Here is a 22,118-nt window from a genome sequence, read left to right as displayed (position 1 = left end):
GAGTGTGGGGGCGGAGTCTTGCGGACGGGAGGGGACGGGGTTCTGGCGGCGGGGCAGGGCGGAGCTCTGGCCGCCGGGCTCCGCCTTGGGGGCGGGGTCCCGGCCTACTGGGCGCGTTCCGTCGCGGCGTTCCGCCCTTCCGGCCTCGAGTTCCATCCACCGCTTCCTTCTTCCGCCCCGCGCCGGTTGTCAGCGCGACCGTCGCCGCGTTCAGTCGTCGCGCTGCACTTGCCGCTCCCGAGCCCACAATGTCGGGCCCCAACGGGGACCTGGGCATGCCGGTGGAGGGGGGCGCGGAAGGCGAGGACGACGGCTTCGAGGAAGCAGGTGACCCAGGGGGGCTGCTGAAACGACTTTGCTTTCTCCGGGGTGCCCTCCTGGGAAGGGGAATCGGGGCCGGGATAGGGACCGGGAAGAAACCGCAGAGCCCTCCCATCCCCCCGCCCCAGGGTGGTTCCGGAGCAGCAAGTGCCCTCCGGGGGTTTGGGACGAGCACCTGCGAGCGGGTCCCTGGAAACCGCAGCCTTCGAGAACTGTGGGCGACAGGCCCCGTTTTACAGATGGGGAAACTGAGGCCGCTTCAGGTCACTCGCCCTTTGGGATTGGGATTTGCTCCAGACACTTCTTTCAGCCCCTGTGGAGATGGAGACTCCTAAAGGGCCGGGGCCGGGAGTGGACCGTCGTGGCTTGGCAGGAGGGGCTATCAGGGTGGGCGTGCCGGCCTGCTGAGTCAGCAACCCCAGGCACCTCTGCTGGTGTGGCCTGGAGCCCTGGCGAATGTGACTTGCTTACAGAGAAGCCTGTTGCCTACACAGCACTGCAGGGGGTGGGGGTAGGGGGGAAGGAGAGAGAACCATCAGCTCCCTTCTCCCCTCTGCAGCCTCAGTTTCCCCATCTGTAAAATAACAATAATGGTAATGTCTCCCGCATTGAGATGTATCAGGATTAAACGAGAAAGTGAATGGAAAATGGCAGGCTCCAAACATGCAAGTGTTCTGTAAGTGGTTATTATTCCCTTTAGTGTAATAAAATTTAGTTTATTAGCTTAGAGGGCAGGACTTAGTAAATGTGGGGTAAGTATGGAGTCTGCTTTTGGTTTTGTTTTGGGTAACAGCTTTATTGAGCTATAATTCACACACTGTACAATTTACCCATTTAAACTGTACGATTCAGTGGGTTTTAGGATATTCACAGAGTTGTGCAACCATCACCACAATAGTTTTAGAACACTTCATCACTCAAGGTCTGCATTTAATAAAGAGGTAGAGTAAGTGGGGTAAGTGGTGGGCTGCCCGGTTTGCCTGGGGCACTGCTGGTGACCAAAGGCCAGGTGTGGTATCACGCTGGCAGCTGTGCTGGGGGCTTCTAGAAGGGCCTCCCAGGAGTCACGCTGAGTGGAAGTTGGCAGATTCACAGGACTTAGGGCATTGGGGAGGAGGGTGTCCCCAATGGAGGGCAAAAACTTGGAACGGGGAGGTACCCGTGACACTTGACGCAGACAAAGCCTAGCCCCAGTGGCGGAGAGAGCTGCCTCCCCCATCTTTCTCCCCACTTGTGTCTCTTGACCGGAATGTGAAACGTTGATAATCGCGACCATCTACTAAGTGCTTGCTGTGGCCAGACCCTGAGTTCTTGATATATGTATTTGAATCTTCACAATAACCCAGTTCTTATTCCCTTTTTCCAGAAAGGCGTAGTAACTTGCTGGGATGGGGCAGAGGTGGGACTGAGACCCAAGTGCCCCTGCGCCCCAAGTCTGAATCTTGGCTCTGCCACCAACCATCTGGAGGACCCTAGGCAGGTCTCTTCCTTCTTGGGCCTCGGTTTCCCCATTTGTACCACAAGGGAGTTGGACTCCAGGATCCAGCAGAGGCTTTCCAGGACCATGTCCTCTGTGAGTTAGGACAGCTCTGGGCAATGGGTACCTTTCCCCCAGAATGCAGACACATTTGCACCCTTATCCCAGACACTCTCCTCTAGCCCTGGTCGTTTCCACACACCGCCAGCCGCTTCCCCTTTGTCCCAGGCTGGCAGCTGAGTGTATCTGAGTCATGGGCTGGCTCAGAACTGGGTCCCGCAGTGGGCACAGGCCCAGACCTTGGGTCCTAGGGGACATTGTGTGGCTGAGAGAGGCAGGTCAGGAGCGTCTGTGGAGGAGGGAGTGATGGTTTCTGGTGGAGACCAGGGAAGGATTCTTGGAAGAGGAGGCATTTGGAGCTGGTCCTTGAGCGGCTGAGGCATTCTGGGTGGCAGGGACAGTTAAGGAAAGGCAGAAAGCCTGGAAAGTCAGGCTTCATTCATTCATTCAACAGATGCTTACTGTGTGACACCGAGGGCACTGGAGAAACAGCAGTGAACACAAGACCATTCCACCTCTCACACAGCGCTCACTGTAGTCTGGTGGGGGAGACAGACTAGCACACAGTCCCAGCAGCCGAGCCGGAGGTGGGGGCCGTGGAGGTGTGAGAGGGCAAGGGGATCAGGAATAGAGGCCCGATCAGGCTGGGGCATGGGAGGGCTCCCTGTGGCAACATCCATGCTGACGCTTGAAGGATGAGTGGGGCTCATCCAGGAGGAGAGGAGGGAAGGAAGACAGAAGGAGGACCCAGCACATTCCAGGCAGAGGCCACAGCATGTTCAATGGGCCTGAGGTGGGCAAAGGCAGGTGTGAGAGAGGAAAGGAAAAGGCAGGGGAGGTGGGGCTAGAGAAGGGAGCAGGGCCTTGGAGTCTGCTAGGAGCTAGGGCAGGGGGAGCCAGAAAGGGCTGGAGAGTAGAGCCTGCCTGGGGACAGAGGCCTTGATTGCCTGGCTCAGGAGCATGGGCTCTGGCCTCTAGGCAGCTGATGCAGGAAGTAGAGAGGAGACCTGGCACCTGGCAGGAATTCCCAGGCAGGACACTGTCTGGCTAACCTCCCTGTGACCAACCTAACCCTAGAAAAAGCTGGTACACTAAAATATTTCTCCAAAGCCTTTCCTCTTTTGATATCCACCCATTTTCCAGTTGGTGACAGTGAGGCTCAGGAAGGAGTAGGGACTTGCCCAAAACTCTTTAGAGGCTGGGGGACAGTGGTGGGGGGGGGCGGGGTGTGCCTTTGATCCCTGAGGAGATATGGGACCTTGACTCTCTTTCCCCTTCCTCCCAGAATACGCTGCCATCAACTCCATGTTGGACCAGATCAACTCCTGTCTGGACCACCTGGAGGAGAAGAATGACCACCTCCACGCCCGCCTCCAGGAGCTGCTTGAATCCAACCGGCAGACGCGCCTTGAGTTCCAGCAGCAGCTCGGGGAGGCCCCCAGCGATGCCAGCCCCTAGGCTCTGGGAGCCCCTGGCCAGGCTCTGGCCTGAGCACTCACTACCTGGCTTAGATACCTTCTCAAGGGCTGGCCTACAGATTTTCCGGGGCGGGGCAGGGGTGGTGTCTGCCGGCCTAGGCCACTCTTCTGGTACTTCCCTCGGTGTACCTAGGCCCGCCCCACCTCCCGGCACCCCCTCCTCAGGGCTTCCTCCCCACTGCTGGCCAGGTGTGGGCCAGCGACCCACCCACCTTGCCTGCCTGCCCAACTCCTGGACGCTCCCTACACTGCCCAGGCCTTGAGCGTCCACATTAAACTGGTCTGAACACCACTGCGCCTCCTCTCTCCTCTGTATCCCGGGATGAGGACCCCAGTGGCGCCAGAGGTAAACAGGGCAGTGGAGGCATCCCAGGCATAGATCACACACTGGCTCATAGGCATGGTGGTGGGGCCGGGCTTCTTGGCCTTCTTGTATCTCTGGACACAGAGGTGCAGGTGAAGTCAGGGCTTCCTCCCCACCGGGTGTGCTCCTGGCCAGCGGCTGCGTCCCAGCCCAGCTGAGACAGCGTCAGCCATGCTGTGTGACCCTGTGTGATGTGCTCAGCTTCTCTGGGTTCTAGGGCCTTTCACTAAGACAACCAACACCAAGACATGCTGTGCAATATGTATAAAATAGATAACTAATAGGAACCTGCTGTATAAAAATAAATAAAATTCAAAAAAAAAAAAGACATGCTGTGCAACCTTGGGTTCCACCCTCTTTCTCCTGGCCTCAGTCTCTCCAGCTGGCCAATAATAGGGCTGGTCTGGTTATCTTGTCTCTAAGGGTCTTTCCAAATGGGGAAGTGGAACTAAAGAGCCAGCTCAGCCTGGGCCCCATTCACTAATGATTCATCATAAGGTCTCCTGACAAGAAGGGTGGGGTCCCCGCTAATGAACATGAACTTGGAACCAGAGGGCCTGAGCAGCGAGGGCCCCCACTCCTGCCCTTCAACTTCTGTAGGGTCCAGCTGGGAGAGGCCAGGTCAGAGTTCAGGCTCGGGGTCAAATCCTGGCCACTCACCAGATACATGATTTTCAGCAGGCACTTGACCTTGCTAGGCCTCAGTTTCTTCATCTGGGATAATGGGATAATTTGGGGATAACAAGACCTACCTCCTAGGGACATTGTGAAGATTAAATGAGATCTTACTTGAAGGTAGTACTTTCCGAACCTGGTTACATTATTAAAGGGGAAACTGAGGCTCAAGAGGTGAAACACCTTGTAATCCCAGAGTCCCTGGTTAGGGAGCCTGTCTTCAGCCTTCCAGTTCTGCCACCACACTACCCACAGGGGCTGGGTGCTGACTGAGAGCTAGCTGGGTGCCCCCTTTCCCTGTCCACCCAGACGGAAGTGCTGCTGGGGACTATACAGCCAAACTACCTTCTTTTATTGGATTTTGAGTAAAAACACCAACCACGTCACAGTCTCCACACAGACTCCTAAAAAGCGTAGCAGATCTAGACCCAGATGGGGCAGCTGTGGGCCGCCCCCTCCATCAGGTTTTGAGGCGGCTTGAGCGCCGGGGTAGTGGGTGCTGAGCGGGTTGGGCTGTCACCTTGCTGGGGGTTTTGGTTGTGTCCTGGGTGCTGGACTGCGTGGGTATGCGGCTGCCGGAGGTGAACAGAGCAGTCAGGGCGTTCCGGGCGTTGATTGCACACTGGCGGCTCAGGGGCCTGGTGGTGGGGCTGGGGTTCTTGGCCTTCTTATATTTCTGGACACAGAGAGTGCAGGTGAGGCCAGGCTTCCTCCCCACCTGGTGTGCTCCTGGCCACAGGCTGTTTCCCCAGCCCAGGTGAGACAGCGTCAGACATGCTGTGTGACCCTGTGTGATGTGCTCAGCCCCTCTGGGCCAGGGCTCTAGAGCTAACAGCCCAGCCCTCAGCACCCACCAGAACAACTGCAGAAAGACATTGGCCCCAACGTGGCTCTAATTCCCTTTGTGGGCAGAGCCTCTCACTGGGGGCTGTACCCAGGGGCTAAGGCCAAGCACAGGAGGGAGGTGGCCACTGGCTGTCCCCGTCAGCTAGGACACAGTCTGACTCCCTGGGCAGGGCAGAGCCGGGCAGGGGGCCTGACTCACCTGCAGGTTCTCAAAGTGGGCCAGGGACTTGCAGTGGGAGAGCTGCGCCCCTGAGTTGCTGTGGTAGAATTTGTGGCAGATGCGGCAGATGTAGCCCATCACGGGCACCAGGAAGTCCACACCTGTGGGACAGCAGGGTCTGTGCACTCACATGCCTCACCAGCCAGGTGTCCCCCCTTCTCTAGGGGCCCATTTGCCACCCCCCCCCACCCTCCAGATGGGAAAAGAAAAGAGGACGAGGGGACAGGCTGCCTGGCCAGGATGCTGTGGCTGGGATCTGGGGGGGTCGCCTGGAGGCAACCTGAGGGCCACAACTCCTGCAGGTGGGGTCAGGGCTGGGGTCTTACCGTATGCCGTGTTGGGGCTGTAGGTCTCCGAGCCTTTCCACTCCTCTATGGATATATCTCTGGATCTCACCTGGAAACACACGGGTGTGGGCCTCCATTGGTTCCGGCTTCCCCTAGCCTCCTCCTAAACGCAGGCAGGGACTGGAACCCACCCATGCTCTTCAGTCAAGGAGCCCACCCTTGATTTCCAGGAGGTTGTGGGTGGCATGCTCTGAGCCTTTGCACATGCTGATCCTGCCCCCCGAGTGCCTTTCCCGATCTATACTTTCCAGGTTCAGCTCAATCAGTCCCCTCCTCCAGGAAGCCCTCCTGCTCCCACACTGGCCATAATCCATGCCAGGTATGCCCAACACATCACACGTGTCATTTCGCTGAATCCTCATCACAACTTTCTATGGTTTGCCCATTTTACATAAGAGGAAACTGAGGCCCAGGCACATTCACTCACTTGCCCAGGGTCATACAGCAGGTTTATGGAGGTGGAGGGTAGTGAGCCCTGGTGAGCCTCCAGCCCTGGTTACACTCTGCCGTGAGCCCCCCGCCAGCTCCCTAATGCTGCAGCGACCACAGTCTTAGGGGGTAGGTTTCAAGTGATCAAGGATCCCTTGTCTCACTGGCTGGACATGAGCCCCTTCCAGACAAGGCCATGCCTAGCAGTGCCTTGCAAACAAATCTGGCTTTTAAGAGTAACGACCACCCCCTGGGCTGTGACCCTTCCTTACAGTCTGAGTTGGGATTATTCTAAGCAGAGGAACAGGCTTATGGAGGCCAAGGGGCTTGCCTAGGGTCATGCCACTGCTGAACGCTGAGTAGCAAAGCTGGCATCTCCCCCAACCTGCTTAGGGCTGGAGGCCACCCACGCAACCTTCCATCCACAGCCCCACTATGCACCACCCCCTTTGGCTGCCCCCTCACCACCCTGGACTGGAACAGACAAGCTCTGTGAGGACAGGGGCCAGGACTTCATCCCCAAGTACCCCTGGTATCCAGCACCAGGGCCTAGCCCAGAATAGATGCTCTGGAAACACTTGGATGCTCTGGAAAATCTCCTCCAGCTCCTCGCTCATGGGAAGCAGCAGAGCTGGGGTATTTTGAGCACGGGCTCTGCAGTCTCGCCTCCTGGCATCCAAGTGGGTGAGATTCTGCCAGGAAAGTGCTTGGTACACGCGTGGCACATAGTAAGTGCTCAAAAAATGTTGACTGCTCTCGCCATCCTCCTCCTCATCATCTTTCACTGACTTTTCCTGTATGCACCACATAGCTCCCCTCTCCATGCCTTTATGATGCTGTTCTCTTGCCCTAGGATGCCCTTTCTCTTCCACAAGTAAAAACTGCAGCCAGGCTTTGAAGACCTTGCATATTTCACCTGCCACCCTACAGGCGTCATGATGTATATTTACATATCGTCATATTGAATAGAGTTCCTATTGATACTAAATCGTGGCAGGCCTTAGTGCCCAAAGAGGCCAGCACAGTGCCTCCTGGCCCCTGGGAGGTGGGGTGAGGTCTCTCCTGGGCTGGGAGTCCAACCTCCAGCCTCCGTTCCACACCACCTCCCCCCAAGCACCTGCTTGCAGAATTCCTCCTCAACCTCGATCTCTTCTTCATCATCGTCATCCTCCTCCTCTTCTTCATCACCCTCAAAGCAGCCCACGGCGTCCACCGTGATGAAGTGGTCCTCATCTTGGCTGGCAATCTCCTTCTCGAGCATCTTCAGCTTCCCAGGGAGTGGGTGAAGGCTCAAGTCAGCTCTAGGCAGCCAGGGTGTGAGCCCCCATCCTCCCCACACCCCGGAGAACTCCAGTCCCTCTGGACCTGCTATGAATTTGGACTGGAATACACCTCAATTTGCTGTGTGGCCTTGGCCAAGACTCTACTTCTCTGGGCCCATGTCCTCTGAGGGAGCTGGGGTTACCTCCTTGGCTTTGTCCTTATGCCCCTGGGACTTCACATGTTCCACAAACTTGCGGGGGGTCTTGAAGTAGCGGTTGCAAACAGTGCAGAAAGGCCGCAGGGATTGTTTGGCGATCTGGGGACAGGAAGGCAGGCCAGTGGGCGGCAGGCAGCATCCCCAGGTGCAGCCAGGCAGGGCCCAGCCTTGCCTCCCACTTGCAGGCCCACCACTTCTGTAATCAGCTGGCTGTGCTTCACAGAACACAGGCAAACACATCCCGTCCCTGTGCTATAAGGAAGGATGACAGATGGTACCAGAGACAGGACCGTCGGAAGACAGGGAGAGAGGGCAGGCACCTGAGGACCCCACGAGCCCCGAGGCTGAATGCAGGGTGAGATGGTGCCTTGCCCACATTGGACAGATGGGGAAACTGAAGCCCAAAGAGGAAACATGACTGACTCGTCATGAGTTACGGCCACGCAGTGACAAAGGCTGACGTTTACTTTCTGCTCCCAACCTGGGCTCCCTCCTCCCCAGCCCTGGGCTTGGGCGCCTTCGCAGCAGGTGGGCCCTCAAACCTTGTGGTCCTGCGTCCTCCGGTGCTGGATCAGGTCCCCCATGTAGTAGAGCTGGCAGGTGTTGCACCAGCGCCTGGGTGGAGGCTCTCTGAATGATGACAATCAAAACAAGTACAGCGTGACACCGCATTCTTGTTGGAAAGACAGCAGCTCGTCCAGACGCTCCATAAACGGAATGCAATTCCAACAGAATTGTTTTTTTGGAAACTTAACAAAATGGTCCTGAGGCTCATCTGGAAGAATACTTAAATAGGAATAAGAGAGAAAACTTGGGGGGAAATGAGATTTAGAAGCATCTGGGATACCAGGAGGCCACCAGGACGGTGGCAGAACTGAGGATATCTGGCCTTGAGATCTCTTATCCTTCAGTTTAGATGCCCTCTCTTCCCCAGAGCTGTTCTTGCCCCTCCCCCCATTTCTGGACCCGTCCCAATCCCAGTTAGCCAGGCCCCCCGTCTGGGACCCCAAAGTGCCACTGCTACAGCATTTTCCACGATGGATTGGGAGGACCTGATCCCTTCTCTGCCCCCACAGGACTGCGAGCTCTGGGAAGCCAGGACACCACCCCAGCATCCCCGGGGCCTGGCATGGGATCAGCCCAGAGTTTCTGACTGTGTCAGAACGACACACAGCCTATCGGAAGGACTGCCATGTTCTGTACAGGGCCAAGTCAAGATTCAAGGGCAGACATCATCAGAAGACAGTGTAATCAGAATCCCCTCCACCTGAAGCTTGTTTATAGCTTGGGCTACATCCCTGCAGTTTTCTTCTGTCACAAGATCTTTTTTAATTAATTAATTAATTAGTTTGTTTCTTTAATTTTTGTGGCTGTGTTGGGTCTTCGTTGCTGCATGCGGGCTTTCTCTAGGTGTGGCGAGCAGGGGCTACTCTTCGTTGCAGTGCGCGGGCTTCTCATTGCGGTGGCTTCTCTCGTTGCGAAGCATGGGCTCTAGGCACGCGGGCTTCAGTAGTTGTGGCACGTGGGCTCAGTAGTTGTGGCGCACGGGCTTAGTTGCTCTGCGACATGTGGGATCTTCCCAGGCCAGGGCTCAAACCTGTGTTCCTTGCATTGGCAGGCAGATTCTTAACCACTGCGCCACCAGGGAAGCCCAAGATCTATTTTTATATTGAATATAATCAAACTCATTCTGCAAATGCTATTTTGGATCCTGTTCTAACTTGACATTGCATCACACATATGTTTCCACATTATCAGAAATTCCCTAGAATTAGTTCTACCACCAAGAACTAATTCCCTAGAATTAGTTCTACCACCAAGTGGATAAGACGTAAACTGATCTGACTAATCCCCTAGTTTTTTTTTTTTTTTTTTTTTTCTTTTTGCGGTATGTGGGCCTCTCACTGTTGTGGCCTCTCCCGTTGCGGAGCACAGGCTCCGGATGCGCAGGCCCAGCGGCCATGGCTCACGGGCCCAGCCGCTCCGCGGCATATGGGATCCTCCCAGACCGGGGCACGAACCCGTATCCCCTGCATCGGCAGGCGGACTCTTAACCACTGCGCCACCAGGGAGGCCCTAATCCCCTAGTTTTGGATAGACCATTTCCAACTAAATTTTTTCACCGTTGCATTAACTCTGCAAGGAACAACTCTGTGAGTCACCTTTCTCCTGTCTTTATGATGATTTGGCCTAAGTATAGCTCCTAGATCAGCAAGCAAAGGGAGCCTTAAGGCTGGAGAACACCCTACAAAGCCACAGGGAAGCTCTTCTCTTAGTGAGAACTGGCTAACAGAGACACAGAAGCCTTTGGAGAGAGCGCTCCCCGTCACGCAGGAGATGCAAGCTGAAGCTACCCGAGGGCCCTTCCTGTCCCCTCACCCCATGCAGGGAGCTTCCAGCTGTGACCCTCTATAAATGCTCATGGCACAGTCCCCGACCATTGACCCAAGGCCTATCTAGCCTCTGAAAGGGTCTGATTTGGCCTGCACAGGACTTGTTTCATCTTGTTTTAATTCTGAACTAGCTGTTAACATTTTGAAATCGGGAGATTCACATACAAATCTAGGTTTCTAGATGCCTCTGAAAAACCAGGAGGTCTGGAGCTGAGTGGCAGCTGTCCTGTGAGACACAGCCCATATCCCCCAGGGTGTCCTGAGCCAGCACCATCCTGTTTCTTTCCCTGATGATGCCCCCCAGCCCCTGCAGGCCTCAGTGATTGCCCACAGAGCACCCCAAGAGCCAGTCCCAGACTCTGGGAGGGCTGACATTTCTGATGGACCAAGCCCCCACGACAAAGAAAGGGGGTGACCCAGGGAAGCTCTAACCTCAAGCCACAAGATGAGCAGATCCTGACCTTCAGGCCCCTGTGGTTGGGGTCAGCACATATGCCAGGGGAGCAGGGGTCTGTGCCACAACCCACTTCCCTCCCACATAGATGGTCACACTGTTCCTGCCTGGATGTAACCTTAAGAGACTGTCTAGCTCATGAGTTCCTGCATTACATCCCTCGTGAGGCCATTTTATAGATAAGGAAAACTGAGGTCCAAGGCCACACAGTTAGTGGTGTGACGAGGTGTCTCGGGGAGGGCAATGCTTAACCCAAAGGCAGACCTTGTGGATGGTAGATTCAGGGTCCCTCTCTGCTGGGGCTGGCTTGCGAGACTGCCTACCCCCCCTACAGCGGCTCTGAGATCCCCCACTCACTCGTCCTCTTGCTCCAGGACGTCCCGGGGCACAGGAAGCAGGGACAGGAGGCAGGCTTGGCTCATGTGCTGGATCTCTCCGAGCCGCTGCTGGTGCTGGGCCCCCGACATGTGGTCCTGGAACTCCTGCAGCAGGCGGGAGGGAGGAAGGGGCATGAGGAGTGAGCCCCAGAACGGTGGGCAAGAGTGGGGCCCAGGGAAGAGGCCTCCAACCTTAGCTTCATGGTCACCCCACCTCCGCTGGGAGGCCGTTTCTCTTACAACCCTGTGTGGGCCAAAGGATGGTGAACGGAGGCACGGAGTGAGAGTCTCTGCTCCCCCGGAGACTGAGCGCCTCCAAGGTGAGGAGCCGTCTGATCAAATTCCAGGTCCCCGTGACTCTGCTCAGAGGAGGCACAGAGGGACGAAGGTAACAACAGCGATAGTAGTAATCATACCAGTATGATGGTGTTATTAATGCTGTACTCGCTCTGGGCCGGGCCTGGGGCTTATGACTTCAGTGCCAAGTTGCTGAATCCCCAGAACTTCCCAGTGAGGTGGGTTCTATTTTTTTTTTTTCTAGAGGTGGGTTCTAAATATTTCCTCCTCTGACACATGCGGAAACCGAGGCACAAAGGGTGGAATTCACCTTCCGAAACCCACACGGCCAGTCAGGGCTGATTTGAACCAGGTCCACCCAACTCTAAAATCCTGCCCCCTTGGCTGGTCAGGAAATGTTTTGTGAGCAAATGTACAGCTGCTGGGGGTGGGGCTTGAGGGCCCACGTGGCCACAGAGGCAGCCGTGGGAAGGGCAGGCTAGGCATCACATACAGACCCCAAACCCTCCGCCCGCCCACGTGACCTCCCCACCCACCCGCTGGGGGCGGTACCTGCTGGCTGCTGCAGCCGGCCTTGCAGATGTAGCAGAAGAACTGAAGGGCCTGCTTAGAGGGCGTGCTGGCCGCCGCAGGGGTGGCAGAGGTAGAGTCGCCGGACCAGGGCCCAGGTGTGAGGGGCACGGTGCTGAAGGCCCGGCTGTCACTGCTCTGCAGGATGGTGACCTTCAGGGAGCCCCCGGCACCCCACACCTGCACCGGAAGCAGGAGCAGAGCTACCACCAGCTGGGCGCTTACAGTGGGCCAGCCCCGTGCTGAACATCTAGGAGCCCTCCTGACAGCCCACTTTACAAGTGGGGAGACTGAGGCTCTGAGCTGTTAGGTGATTGCCCAAGCTCGCTCAGCCAGGAAGCACCACAGTCAGGATTCAAACCCAGGTCCACCTCACTCTAATGTCTACCCACCCCACCCCTCACATGACAGATGGAGATGCATGAAGAAGGGAGGGGGTGTGGCCAGAAGGCAGGGCTGGGCCCCCGAGCCCCAGGCACAGGCTTCCATGCTGCGCCCTCTCCGCTGGAGCAATGTTACCCGTGGGGGGCTCTGGGGGCTCTAGTTTCGGGGCGAGCCGGCTGGAAGGGACCCTTATCACTAAAAGTACCTCCAGATCATCAGAGCAAAGGCATGTGAAGGCACCACATGAGAGTCTGCTGAACCACTGCCACTGAACCACTGTCAGACCCAGTCTGGTCCGCCCATGAACCCAGGTGGAGGGCTGCTGTCCCGTTTCACAGGAGGGGAAACTCGGGGGGGCGCTGAAGCAGAGGGAGGCCCTCCCACCACTGGGGCACCGCGTGGCCCTCATCAGCATCTCTACCCACCCCCAGCATCTCTCTTGCTCTTTTTTCACATTCTCCCACATCCAGGCCACTGGTCAACTCTTCCTGGCTCTCCTGGGCGCCCACTGGCTCCGGCGAGGCCTCCTCCAGGCCTGAAATGACAGACGTGCTCTGCTTCCCCAGGGTGCCTCTCCCACCTGGGCCTTGAGGGACCCAGGCCCAAGAGCCGCCTTCTCTGCCCACATCCAGGACCTTGAAGCCTCCAGCGCAGATGGCCCCGAACCCTAGATCCAGGCCCACCCCTCAGTCCCAGGCAGCACCCAGTCAGGGTTGGACAGTGCCAGGGTAGGACTGAAGGGTTCAGGTAGAGCTGTCCCGTCACCAGGCCGGCTGGGAGCCACTGCTCACTTACCTGCTCCAGCTTCCAGTGTATCGGGTGGCGTCTCCTGCACTGCGGAGTGAACCGGAACTGGGGCTTTCTCCAGTGCCGGCACCGACACCTGTGGCTGAGTCTGAGGCTGTCTCTGGTTTGGCTCCAGTGGCTGCACTGGCAACTGCACTGGAGGTTGCTCCAGTGGGTGCTCCAGCGGCTGCTCCAGCGGCTGGGCCCTCGGCCGCACTTCTGTCTGGACCTGTGGATACGTCTGCGTCTGTGCCTGCTTCTGCGGCAGTGGCTGCTTCTGCAGCCGTGGCTGCACCTGCCTTGGGGACTGTGAATGTGCCTGTGGCTGCACCTGTTTCTGCGGCTCTACCTCCTTCTGCAGCTGCAGCTGCTCCTGTTGCGGTACTAAGTGCTCTGGAGAGGTTTGTGTCTGTGCCTGCTTCTGCAGCTTTGGCTGCACCTGGGCCTTCAATGGTAGCACCTGTGGCTGAGTCTGTGGCTGAGTCTGTGGCTGCACCTGGGCTTGGATCTGCAGAACTCGTGGCTGAAATCGTGGCATCACTCGAGCTTCCAGTGGCTCAGGCAGCAGCTCGGTCGTCTGTGTCTGCTTCGGTGCCATCACCCGGGCCTGTGGCTGGACCTTTGCCTGCAGCTGCCCTGGGGTCCCCTTCTCTGTGGGCTCCTCTGAGCTAGGAAGGATCAAAAGAAGATCAAATTCAATTGGCCCCAGGGGCTCCCAAGAAAGGCCATGACCTAGGCTCCAGTACTAGCTATGCCACGTACAAAGCTAGGGATTTGGACAAGCCCCCTCGGCTCTCTGGGTCCCAGTTTCACCTAAATAAATTGGATCACTTGCTCCCACCTCCCACAACTTGCTAATATGTATCCGAGGTCCTGTAAGCCTGCCTACCCTCTGCCCACACTCTGAGGTTCCAGGTTCACATCTTCACCCCTCCAAGCTGGCCACCTCACCTGCCTCCAGGTGGTTCAGTCACAGTGAAGATGCCAGAGTCCGTCTGGCTGAGGGCCTTCCCAGGTAAGGTGAAGAATTAGGTTTGACATTCCTCCAAGCCAGAAACCGAGGCCCTTTCCTTGAAGGATCTCACCCCACCTACCCCCTACCCTCTGCCTTTGCAGGAATCAGGGTACAGGGTACCTGGGCCCTGGGCAGGTTTTCAGCATCAGTTACCTCTTTGACCTTTTAGCTGGTGGCTCAGACACCACACAAGACTCAGGCTCAGGTGCTGCAGTGCGTTTCTCTTCAGTGATGCCATCTGGGCAGTGGGGAGATTCTTGGTCTGGAATGGAGGGCAAGTGAATGACTGCCGTGCTGGATATAGCACGTACGAGCTCCAGGAGATGGGGCCTGGGCTCACCCCCCCACCCACCCTGCAAGACCCCTGCCTCCATGACCACCCCTGCACCCCACTGCCCTAACCCGCGTCCCCTCTAAAGGGCCAGCAACCTCCCTCTCTCACCTTCAGGTGTGTCTGTTCGAGGCTCTGCGGCTTCCCCAGACCCCTCTGGGGGGTCCGACTTGTCCTCCACAGGCATCGTCTGAGAAGAAGAATCCTGCTTCCTTTCAGAAACCATTTATGATACCTGCCAACCACCCCAGTAAATACTCCCTTGCCCAAGAGCGGCTGCAACACATCCCCCAAGGGATGACGGGGCCTGGCCCCAGAGAAGATCCTAAACACCCCAGGAATTCTGTCCAGGGGGTTCCATCTAGCTGCCTGCCGGTTAAGTAAATGCAGGTTTGGGGGATGCAATGCCTTCACGTGGTCCACGGTGCTGCCTCCTGATTCCCCACCCCATTCTCCACAAAGCAGCCAGAAGGATCCTTCTCTCTCTCTCTTTTTTTTTTTTTTTTTTTGTGGTACGCGGGCCTCTCACTGTTGTGGCCTCTCCCGTTGCGAAGCACAGGCTCCGGACGCGCAGGCTCAGCGGCCATGGCTCACAGGCCCAGCCACTCCGCGGCATGTGGGATCCTCCCGGACCGGGGCACAAACCCGTGTCCCCTGCATCGGCAGGTGGACTCTCAACCACTGCGCCACCAGGGAAGCCCTCTCTCTCTTTTTTTTTTTTTGTTGGTCATGCCGCTTGGCTTGCGGGATCTTAGCTCCCAGACCAGGGATCAAACCCAGGCCATGGCAGTGAAAGCGCTGGACCACCAGGGAATTCCTGAGGGACCCTTCTCAAACCTGATCATGTCTCTCATCTCTGTCAGGCTGCAACCCTCCCATGATTTCCCGTAGCCCTGGATGACTCCTTCCTTACCCCAAGCCTGAAACTACCCACCCGCCCCATCCCCCTGCACAATCTGGCCCCTACCCCATGCCCACCCCTCCAGCCTCAGCTCTCCCCACGCTCCCCCTCCCCCTCTCTAGGTCCACACTGGCCTTCTCTGTTTCCCCAAAGCCCCAGGCCTTCGCCCAGAGCCTCAAAGTCACTTCTTGCAGGAAGCCTTCCTAACTCATAGTACAGGCCCCCAGGGGCCCCAGGCTTCCTTTATGTGGCATTTTTCATAGTCATAATTCATTGGCTGGAGCATTATTTGCATTAAGGTCTCACCACTACCACCACCCCCTCCCCAGCCCAAGATCTCCAGGAGAGCATCTCCAGATGCCTTCTCTGCACCAGTGAGTCCTCCGCAGGACTTAACAGACATTTGTGAAATGAACACACAGCTCCACATGGTTCCAGGGCACCCCAGGAAGCCTCAGGAATCCACATGCAGCTTCCCTCCCTCCTACTAAGCCCGAGGAACCAGGGATGAGTGGAAACATGCACCACATCAGGACTCCACACCCTTCAGAAACTACCCAGCTCTCACTCTGCACGACATGGGCACTGGCCTGTGAGTCAGGAGGGCTGGACTCTGGGTCTGTCGTGACAGTTGTGCAGTCCAGGGCAACCTCCACCCCACTGCCTCGGTTTTCCCATATGTAAAATGGGGGTAAGGAGGTAAACACTAGGCTAGATTGTGTTAGGGCAAGCCCGACCGTAAAGTCAGAGGCCGCCTGGACCCCTCTCTGGAGGGAAATGCCTCACCTCCAGATGTGGGCTGGCGCCAGAGCAGCCAGAAAAGGAGGGTGTGCCACCCCTCCACCGCCGGATGCTCTCAGGAGTGTGGTGTGTGTGAGGAGCTGCCAGGACGTTCGGGGACAGGACAGACTCAGGGGGGATATTATTCCCTTTGAAAATCTCTCGGAGTCTTCCTGCTTTTGTCAGGGAAAGGCCTGTAGAGGCTCAGAACCTTCAGCTGGCAACAGTGTAGAGTTTAGGATTTTATAACATTGTTTTACCCCCAATCACTTTTCTTTTACTTCTATGTACGGCAATTAATTTAGCTTTTTTTAAAAATTTCAGACAGTGATATAATGTTTCCTTTTTAACTAAATGTAACAGAGAAGCAGCTACTTCATTTAAAGCTGTGCTATCCCAGACAGTAGCTACTAGCCACATGTGCCTGGCTTTTGAGCCCTGGAAATGTTGGAAGCCGAATTGAGACGTAAGCATAAAATATACACCGGAATTTAAAGACTTAGTACAAATAAATAAATAAATAAATAAGGAATGTAAAATGCCGTGTTCATTTTTTATATTGATTACAGGTTGAAAAGATAATTTTTAAAATATATTAAGTTGAATAAAATATGCGAGTAAAATTAATTTCACCTTTTTTTTTTTACTTTTTTACTGTGATTACTAGAAAATTTTAAATTACATGTATGGCTCACATTTTATTTCTACTGGGCAGAGCTGATTTAAAGAATATTGGTAGAATACACCTAAAATGAATACAATGTTATATGTCAGTTACGTATCAGTTTTTTCAAAAAGAGAGAAATATTAATAAATAATATTAGTAATATTAGTAAATAATATAATTAGTAATTAAAAAGGGAATAAATAATAGTACTGGTGGTGTTTGGATATAGTAAAAATCACATCGGGGTTCAGGAATATTTAAAGTTTGGGAAACGCTAAGCAAGTCTAACTCCTGCCCCCTTCCCCATTTTACAGATGAGGAAACTGACGTACAAAGAGGGGTATGATCTGCCCAAAGGCCAATGTGAGCCAGAGAGGGCAGAGCTGGGTTGATCCCCAGATACACCCTCTCCCATTCCCATCCTTGCCTGCTCCAGTCCAGGTACCACTCACCTTGCGACTGGGGGTTGTAGAGGAGGTCCGGGCCTGTTTCTGGGTATTCCGCCCTGAAAGGTTGAGCTGGGAGGGGTTTATGGGGACCCCAACAGGAGGAGGGCCCAGCAGGGACTGCCGAGTGGCCTGGGGAAAGAATTGCTGTAGATTTGGGGTGGTCAGCTGAGGGGGTGTGAGGCTGGGAGCTGTCAGGTTTGGGGTTGCCAGGTTGTAGCCACGGAGGTTACCTGTGTGTGAAGAGAGGGGAGAAGAGGGATTACAACTGTGGTTGGGTGGTAGAGGCTAGGGTCAGGGGTCAGTCCCCCAAAGCATCATCACAGTTAACTTCCAAGGGGACCCTCCCCACCCAAGGGCAGCCAGAGGGGAGAGATGGGAGCCGAAGACGCAGTCCCACCTGGAGCACTGGTGGAGAGGGGGCTTTAGGGCTAGCGTTTTCTGCTCCAGCTGGGGAAGGAAGGGGGCCTTTTCCCACCCCAAATGCCTCCCTGGTCAGTGGCTTAAGCACCCCCAGCAACTCCGCTCACCCTCAGGCATGCTTTAGTGTACACCTTAAGGTATGTGAAAGATTCAGCACAGGACCCAAAGGGAGAACCAGCAAGATGACTATGACTGGTCCCTGGAATAATAAGATACTCTCCTACCAATAGCAGCTACCCTTCATCAAAAGTTTCCTGGGAAGCAGGCACTTGCTAAGCACTTTCTATGCATGGCCTCAGTCACCCCGCCCAGCTACCATCAGAGTAAGTACTATCCTCTCGACTGATGACAAAATAGAGACACAAAGCGAAGGAGTGGCTTGTCCAGGGTCTCTGGGAGCGGCACTGCTGTCCACAGCCGGCTACCAGAGAGGATTCTGGGCATCCTCCTGACTCCTCCCTCTCTTTACCCTCCCCCATCCAAGCCAACACCAAATTCTATTAACACTGACTCCTACTCCTCTTCGCAGTCTAGCCTGACCCCCCTTCAAATCTCCACTCCTACTAGCCCCCTTCCTCCAAAGCCACTTCATCCCCTGTGTGAATTTCAGCCATGGTTTTTCCACGGGATAGCAGCAAACAGTGATCTTTCAAAAACCACATTCTGACTTCGCCCCTCCCCCTGTCTAAACCCTTCCATAGCTCCCTGATACTCAGGAATGAAGCCCATTACTCACCGTGCAAGGTCCAGCCCTGCGCTCCTCCCCGACCTCCTTTCTCGCAATTCTCCCCACACACGTGCCCACTTTATTCCAGCTACATGCTCCCATGCATCCCTCAAACAAGCCTGGCCTCTGCCTGCCTCTGGGCCTTTGCACATGCTGTTTCTTCTGTCTGGACTGTTCTACATCCCAATCATCCTTCATTCCTCCCTTTAGGTGATTCTCCTTTGGGAGACCCTCTCTGTATCCCCAGAGGCCCCAGCTTCCCTGTTCTAGGACCACCTGCACAACTTCCTTGTCTGCTTCCCATTGCCCACCACCTAACCACCCTGCGAACTCCTTAAGGGCAGGTACCTCATCTGACTCAGAGGTCCAGCACTGGGAATTGTGTGACCCAATAAAGGACAGTTTAAATCCCTGACCCAGTGCTGGGATGGGAGGCACAGGGGTTAAGGGCATGCATGGGTCAGATGTGCTGGGAGAACTGGTTCAAATGCGGACTCCATAGTACAAGATCTGTGACCTTGAGCAAATCAGTTTCCCCTTCTTAGCCTCAGTTCCCTCATCTGTAAAATGGGGATAGTAATAGTGCTTGACTCACAATGTTTTATGAGGATTCAATGAGATATACAAGTGTGCCTGGTATTTACTAAGGGTTTAATTAACATTAACTTAAAACAAATACATATACACATATGTGCAGAGAGAACGCTAACCAGCTCTTAAAGACAGTAAGATAAAAGGTGGTACACTCTAAAAGAAAAATAGACAAAGCACGTGGACAAGTCACAAAAAGAATTACAAATGTTTAACAGACAAATATAAAATATTCAACCACACTAGCACTCCAAGAAATGTAAACTAAAACATTAATGATATAGCTTTTGCCAAGCAAATTAGTAGATTAGATGTATATATACATATATATATATATAAAGAGTATAATACCCAATGTTGCCATGGGCATGGTGAGACCGGCACTGTCATACGTGGCTGGTGGCATTGCAAACTGGTCCAGTCCTTTGGGAAAGCAATTTGGCAATACTTATCAAGAGCCATAAAATATCCATCCCCCCTGACCCAGTCATTCTACTTTTGGGAATCCATTCTAAGAGAATATTCTCAAACATGATATTCATTCCATTATTTAAAGCAAAAAAAAAAGAAAAAAAGAAAAGAAAAGAAGTAGAAGAAAACAGCTGAGGAAGTTTAGGGACACAAGGGCACACACCTCCAGTAGAATATTAAACAGCTGTTCAAAAACAATCTTTACAGAGACTTTCAAATCATTTGGTAAATGATCATGCCACTATATTCAGTGAAAAAGAAACAAGATACAGCCTTTCACTTATATCAATAACCACAGTCATACACAAGTCCCCAAGTCTGTGCCTAGAAAAAAAGGGGAGGAAATACACCAACATTTTAAAGGGTGGTTTTTTCTTTAGGAGTGAATCTGCATATGACAATTTGGGTTTTCTTATACTCCTCTAAAAATATTTCTTTCACTCTTCTTTGGAGAGTATGACTTTTAAAATGAGTAAGAAAAAGTGAAAATATATATATACATTGTGGGTCCCTGTGGGTGGTTTTATCTCTCTACCCATCCATCTATCATTTATAAGCCAGCTCTCAGGACCATCCACACCCATGTGGCCCCAGGAGGGCTGAAGAGTGATGACCATCACATCTTCTGACCTGACTGCATACCCTGCTGGGAGGCAGGATAGCCTGGTGTCTCAGAACACAGCTCTGTAGTAAGACCACTAATCAACACCTGGGCCTCAGTTTCTTCATCTGTAAAATGGGATCATGAGTGTATCTCCCCTTAGGGTTGTCAGCAGAGTCAAGGAATCGGGTTCGTCAGGGCCTCAGCACACTGCCCAGCCCTGAGGAACCAGCCAGCAAGCCACAGCTACCGTGCGGGAGAGGCTGGGTCTGAAGATGAGCTGGCCCCACGTTTCTGGACCCCTGGATTACTCCTGCAGGGGCTAAGGTACCAGGAGCAGCTTCTTGTAAGGAAGAGATGAAAGACTGCTTTCCACATGGGGAAACTCAGGTAAGGACACAGGCTTAACGCAGAGGGCTAGAGACACCCACTCAGAGACCCAGGGGGTCAGGAGGCCCAGGTCTCTGTCTAGCTCAGCCACTGCTGATGCTATGTGACCCAGGGCAAATGACTTCCCTTCTCTGGACCTCGGCATCCTCATCTGTCAAACAGGATGCAGAGGAGGGCGGTCAAAATAGATCTTGCTATCCATCATATCATCTAATCTGAATGTCAGCAAACTGTGCTGAGTAGCACCCACAGAGCTAACACCATGGCCAAGGGTACACCTCTGTGATCAGACAGACCTGCATTCAGCTGAGCAACTTAGGGACTTCCACCTCCTGGAGCCTCAGTGTCCTCATCTGTGAACCAGGACGCTGACACAGCTCCCTCTCAGGGTTACTGTGTGGATTTGATGAGATTCAGTGCCGTGGGGCTGCTGGGGATTTCCCGCTAAGATGGAGCGAGACAGGGCCCGCAGTCATACCTTGCAACTGCTGCAGAAGCAAAGCTCTCTGAAGCACAGAGCCATTGAGGAGGGAGGCTGAGTTGGTGCCCTGGAGATTCAGGAGCTGCTGCTGTGGCTGCTGCTGGGGGAGCCCCCTGGGTGTTGAGAGCGGTGTCAGAGGGCTCTGGGGAGAGTCAAACCCTCCCTCTTCCCTGAGACCCCTCACCTCCATTCTCTGCCCCCCTCTACCGCAGACAGAGCATCCCCTTAGGGTGGGAACTGACGACCTCCAGGACTCAGACATCTCTCAGGGCATCTCTCAGGATGCCCCTGAGAGAAAGGGCTGGGAGGAGGTCTCCAAGGCATGGGTCAGAGGGGCAGGTCTAGAGCCGCCCACCCCTCCAGTGGGGAGCTTACCTGCTGACGGCCATGGGCAGTGGGGCCTGCGGTGGGGACTGCTGGAGCAGCTGCTGGAGCTGCAGCAACTGCTGCTGCTGGAGCTGCTGGAGCTGCTGCTGCTGCTGCTGGTTGAACATGGCGGCTGCGGGAAGGGAGGAAGTCAGGCCGGGTCCTCGTCGCCCACCCCCAGCCCGCGGCCCCCACACGCTGCCGACCGAGCTTCACAGCTACCCTCCCGGTCCTGCCCAGAGCGTGCCACGCGTGCGCCCCATCCTCTCCATACACCTCCAATTCCACCAGCAGCAGAGTTCAACCACCCTCCCGCCAATTTCCCCCAAATCTTCCCAATAGTCTCTCCTCCAAATGCCCAACCGCACCCTCCATCCCTCCGACTCCCTCCGCTCCGCAGCTCCAGGACGAGCGTCCGACTCAAATACACCTCCCACCCCACCCTTCAGCCTTTCTCTGCGCCAATCACGTAGCGAAGCCAGCCCCTGTCCACTCACACCCCTCTGATACTCCCACCCTGTCCCTTGTGCACATGTTCTGTCAATAACGTCAGCGCCGCCCCACCCCCACCTTTCCCTTTCTTCCACGAACAAAGTAGGAGGAAGGCTTCCCTCCACTCTAATCCCCCCCATTCCGCTGACCCCTTCCTCTACAGACAGAGCCAGCATCACACGTCAAAGCCGGTGTCCCCACCTGCCAACGAAGCCCTCGGCCTCCATTCAAGTGGCCCCTAAGGCTTCCGCCGTCCCCCCAGCCGCGCTCGGCCCCGCGCACTTGGCCTCCCAGCGCGGCTTTGGCCGCAGGAACCACACAGCCTCCTCCCCGCACCCCCTCCGCAGTCGCGTAGCCCCCACCGTGGGGGGCGGGCGGGCCGCGCGCTCCGGATCGCGGCTCCCGGGGGTCCCCGCAGCTCCCGGGGTCCCCGCGGCTCCGTAACGACCTGTCCGCTCCGAAGGCCAGTCTGCGGGGC

The 22,118-nt window shown here is 55.1% G+C and overlaps 2 protein-coding genes across 5 annotated transcripts; one reads left to right on the top strand and one right to left on the bottom strand.

Annotated features, from left to right (window-relative positions):
• The first annotated feature begins 132 nt into the window (after window positions 1-132).
• On the top strand, window positions 133-3,628 carry BBLN (bublin coiled coil protein). The gene is made up of 2 exons (XM_060102317.1): window positions 133-327; window positions 3,144-3,628. The coding sequence occupies exons 1-2, from the start codon at window positions 249-251 to the stop codon at window positions 3,314-3,316; spliced, it is 252 nt and encodes an 83-aa protein (XP_059958300.1). The 5' UTR covers window positions 133-248; the 3' UTR covers window positions 3,317-3,628.
• A 1,063-nt stretch (window positions 3,629-4,691) lies between these two features.
• On the bottom strand, window positions 4,692-22,118 carry CIZ1 (CDKN1A interacting zinc finger protein 1). Of its 4 annotated transcripts, XM_060101179.1 has the most exons (18): window positions 22,003-22,118; window positions 21,158-21,281; window positions 20,780-20,895; window positions 19,191-19,262; window positions 17,105-17,331; window positions 14,416-14,509; window positions 14,127-14,235; window positions 13,290-13,626; window positions 12,968-13,187; window positions 12,598-12,707; window positions 11,771-11,968; window positions 10,902-11,026; window positions 8,240-8,327; window positions 7,683-7,796; window positions 7,335-7,484; window positions 5,768-5,837; window positions 5,421-5,542; window positions 4,692-5,051 (listed from the first exon to the last, which is right to left on the bottom strand). In XM_060101179.1, exons 2-18 carry the CDS (start codon window positions 21,274-21,276, stop codon window positions 4,836-4,838), a joined length of 2,487 nt encoding a protein of 828 aa, XP_059957162.1. In that variant the 5' UTR covers window positions 21,277-21,281; window positions 22,003-22,118; the 3' UTR covers window positions 4,692-4,835. The 4 variants fall into 4 exon arrangements, with proteins under 4 accessions (XP_059957162.1, XP_059957160.1, XP_059957159.1 ...); XM_060101177.1 differs by having other exon boundaries at window positions 12,968-13,626; window positions 21,842-22,118; XM_060101176.1 differs by having other exon boundaries at window positions 12,968-13,626.

The sequence above is a fragment of the Mesoplodon densirostris genome, chromosome 6 (genome assembly GCF_025265405.1).
Source record: "Mesoplodon densirostris isolate mMesDen1 chromosome 6, mMesDen1 primary haplotype, whole genome shotgun sequence".
In the NCBI taxonomy this organism is placed as follows: domain Eukaryota; kingdom Metazoa; phylum Chordata; class Mammalia; order Artiodactyla; family Ziphiidae; genus Mesoplodon; species Mesoplodon densirostris.
This window is presented reverse-complemented; position numbering and strand designations above follow the sequence as displayed.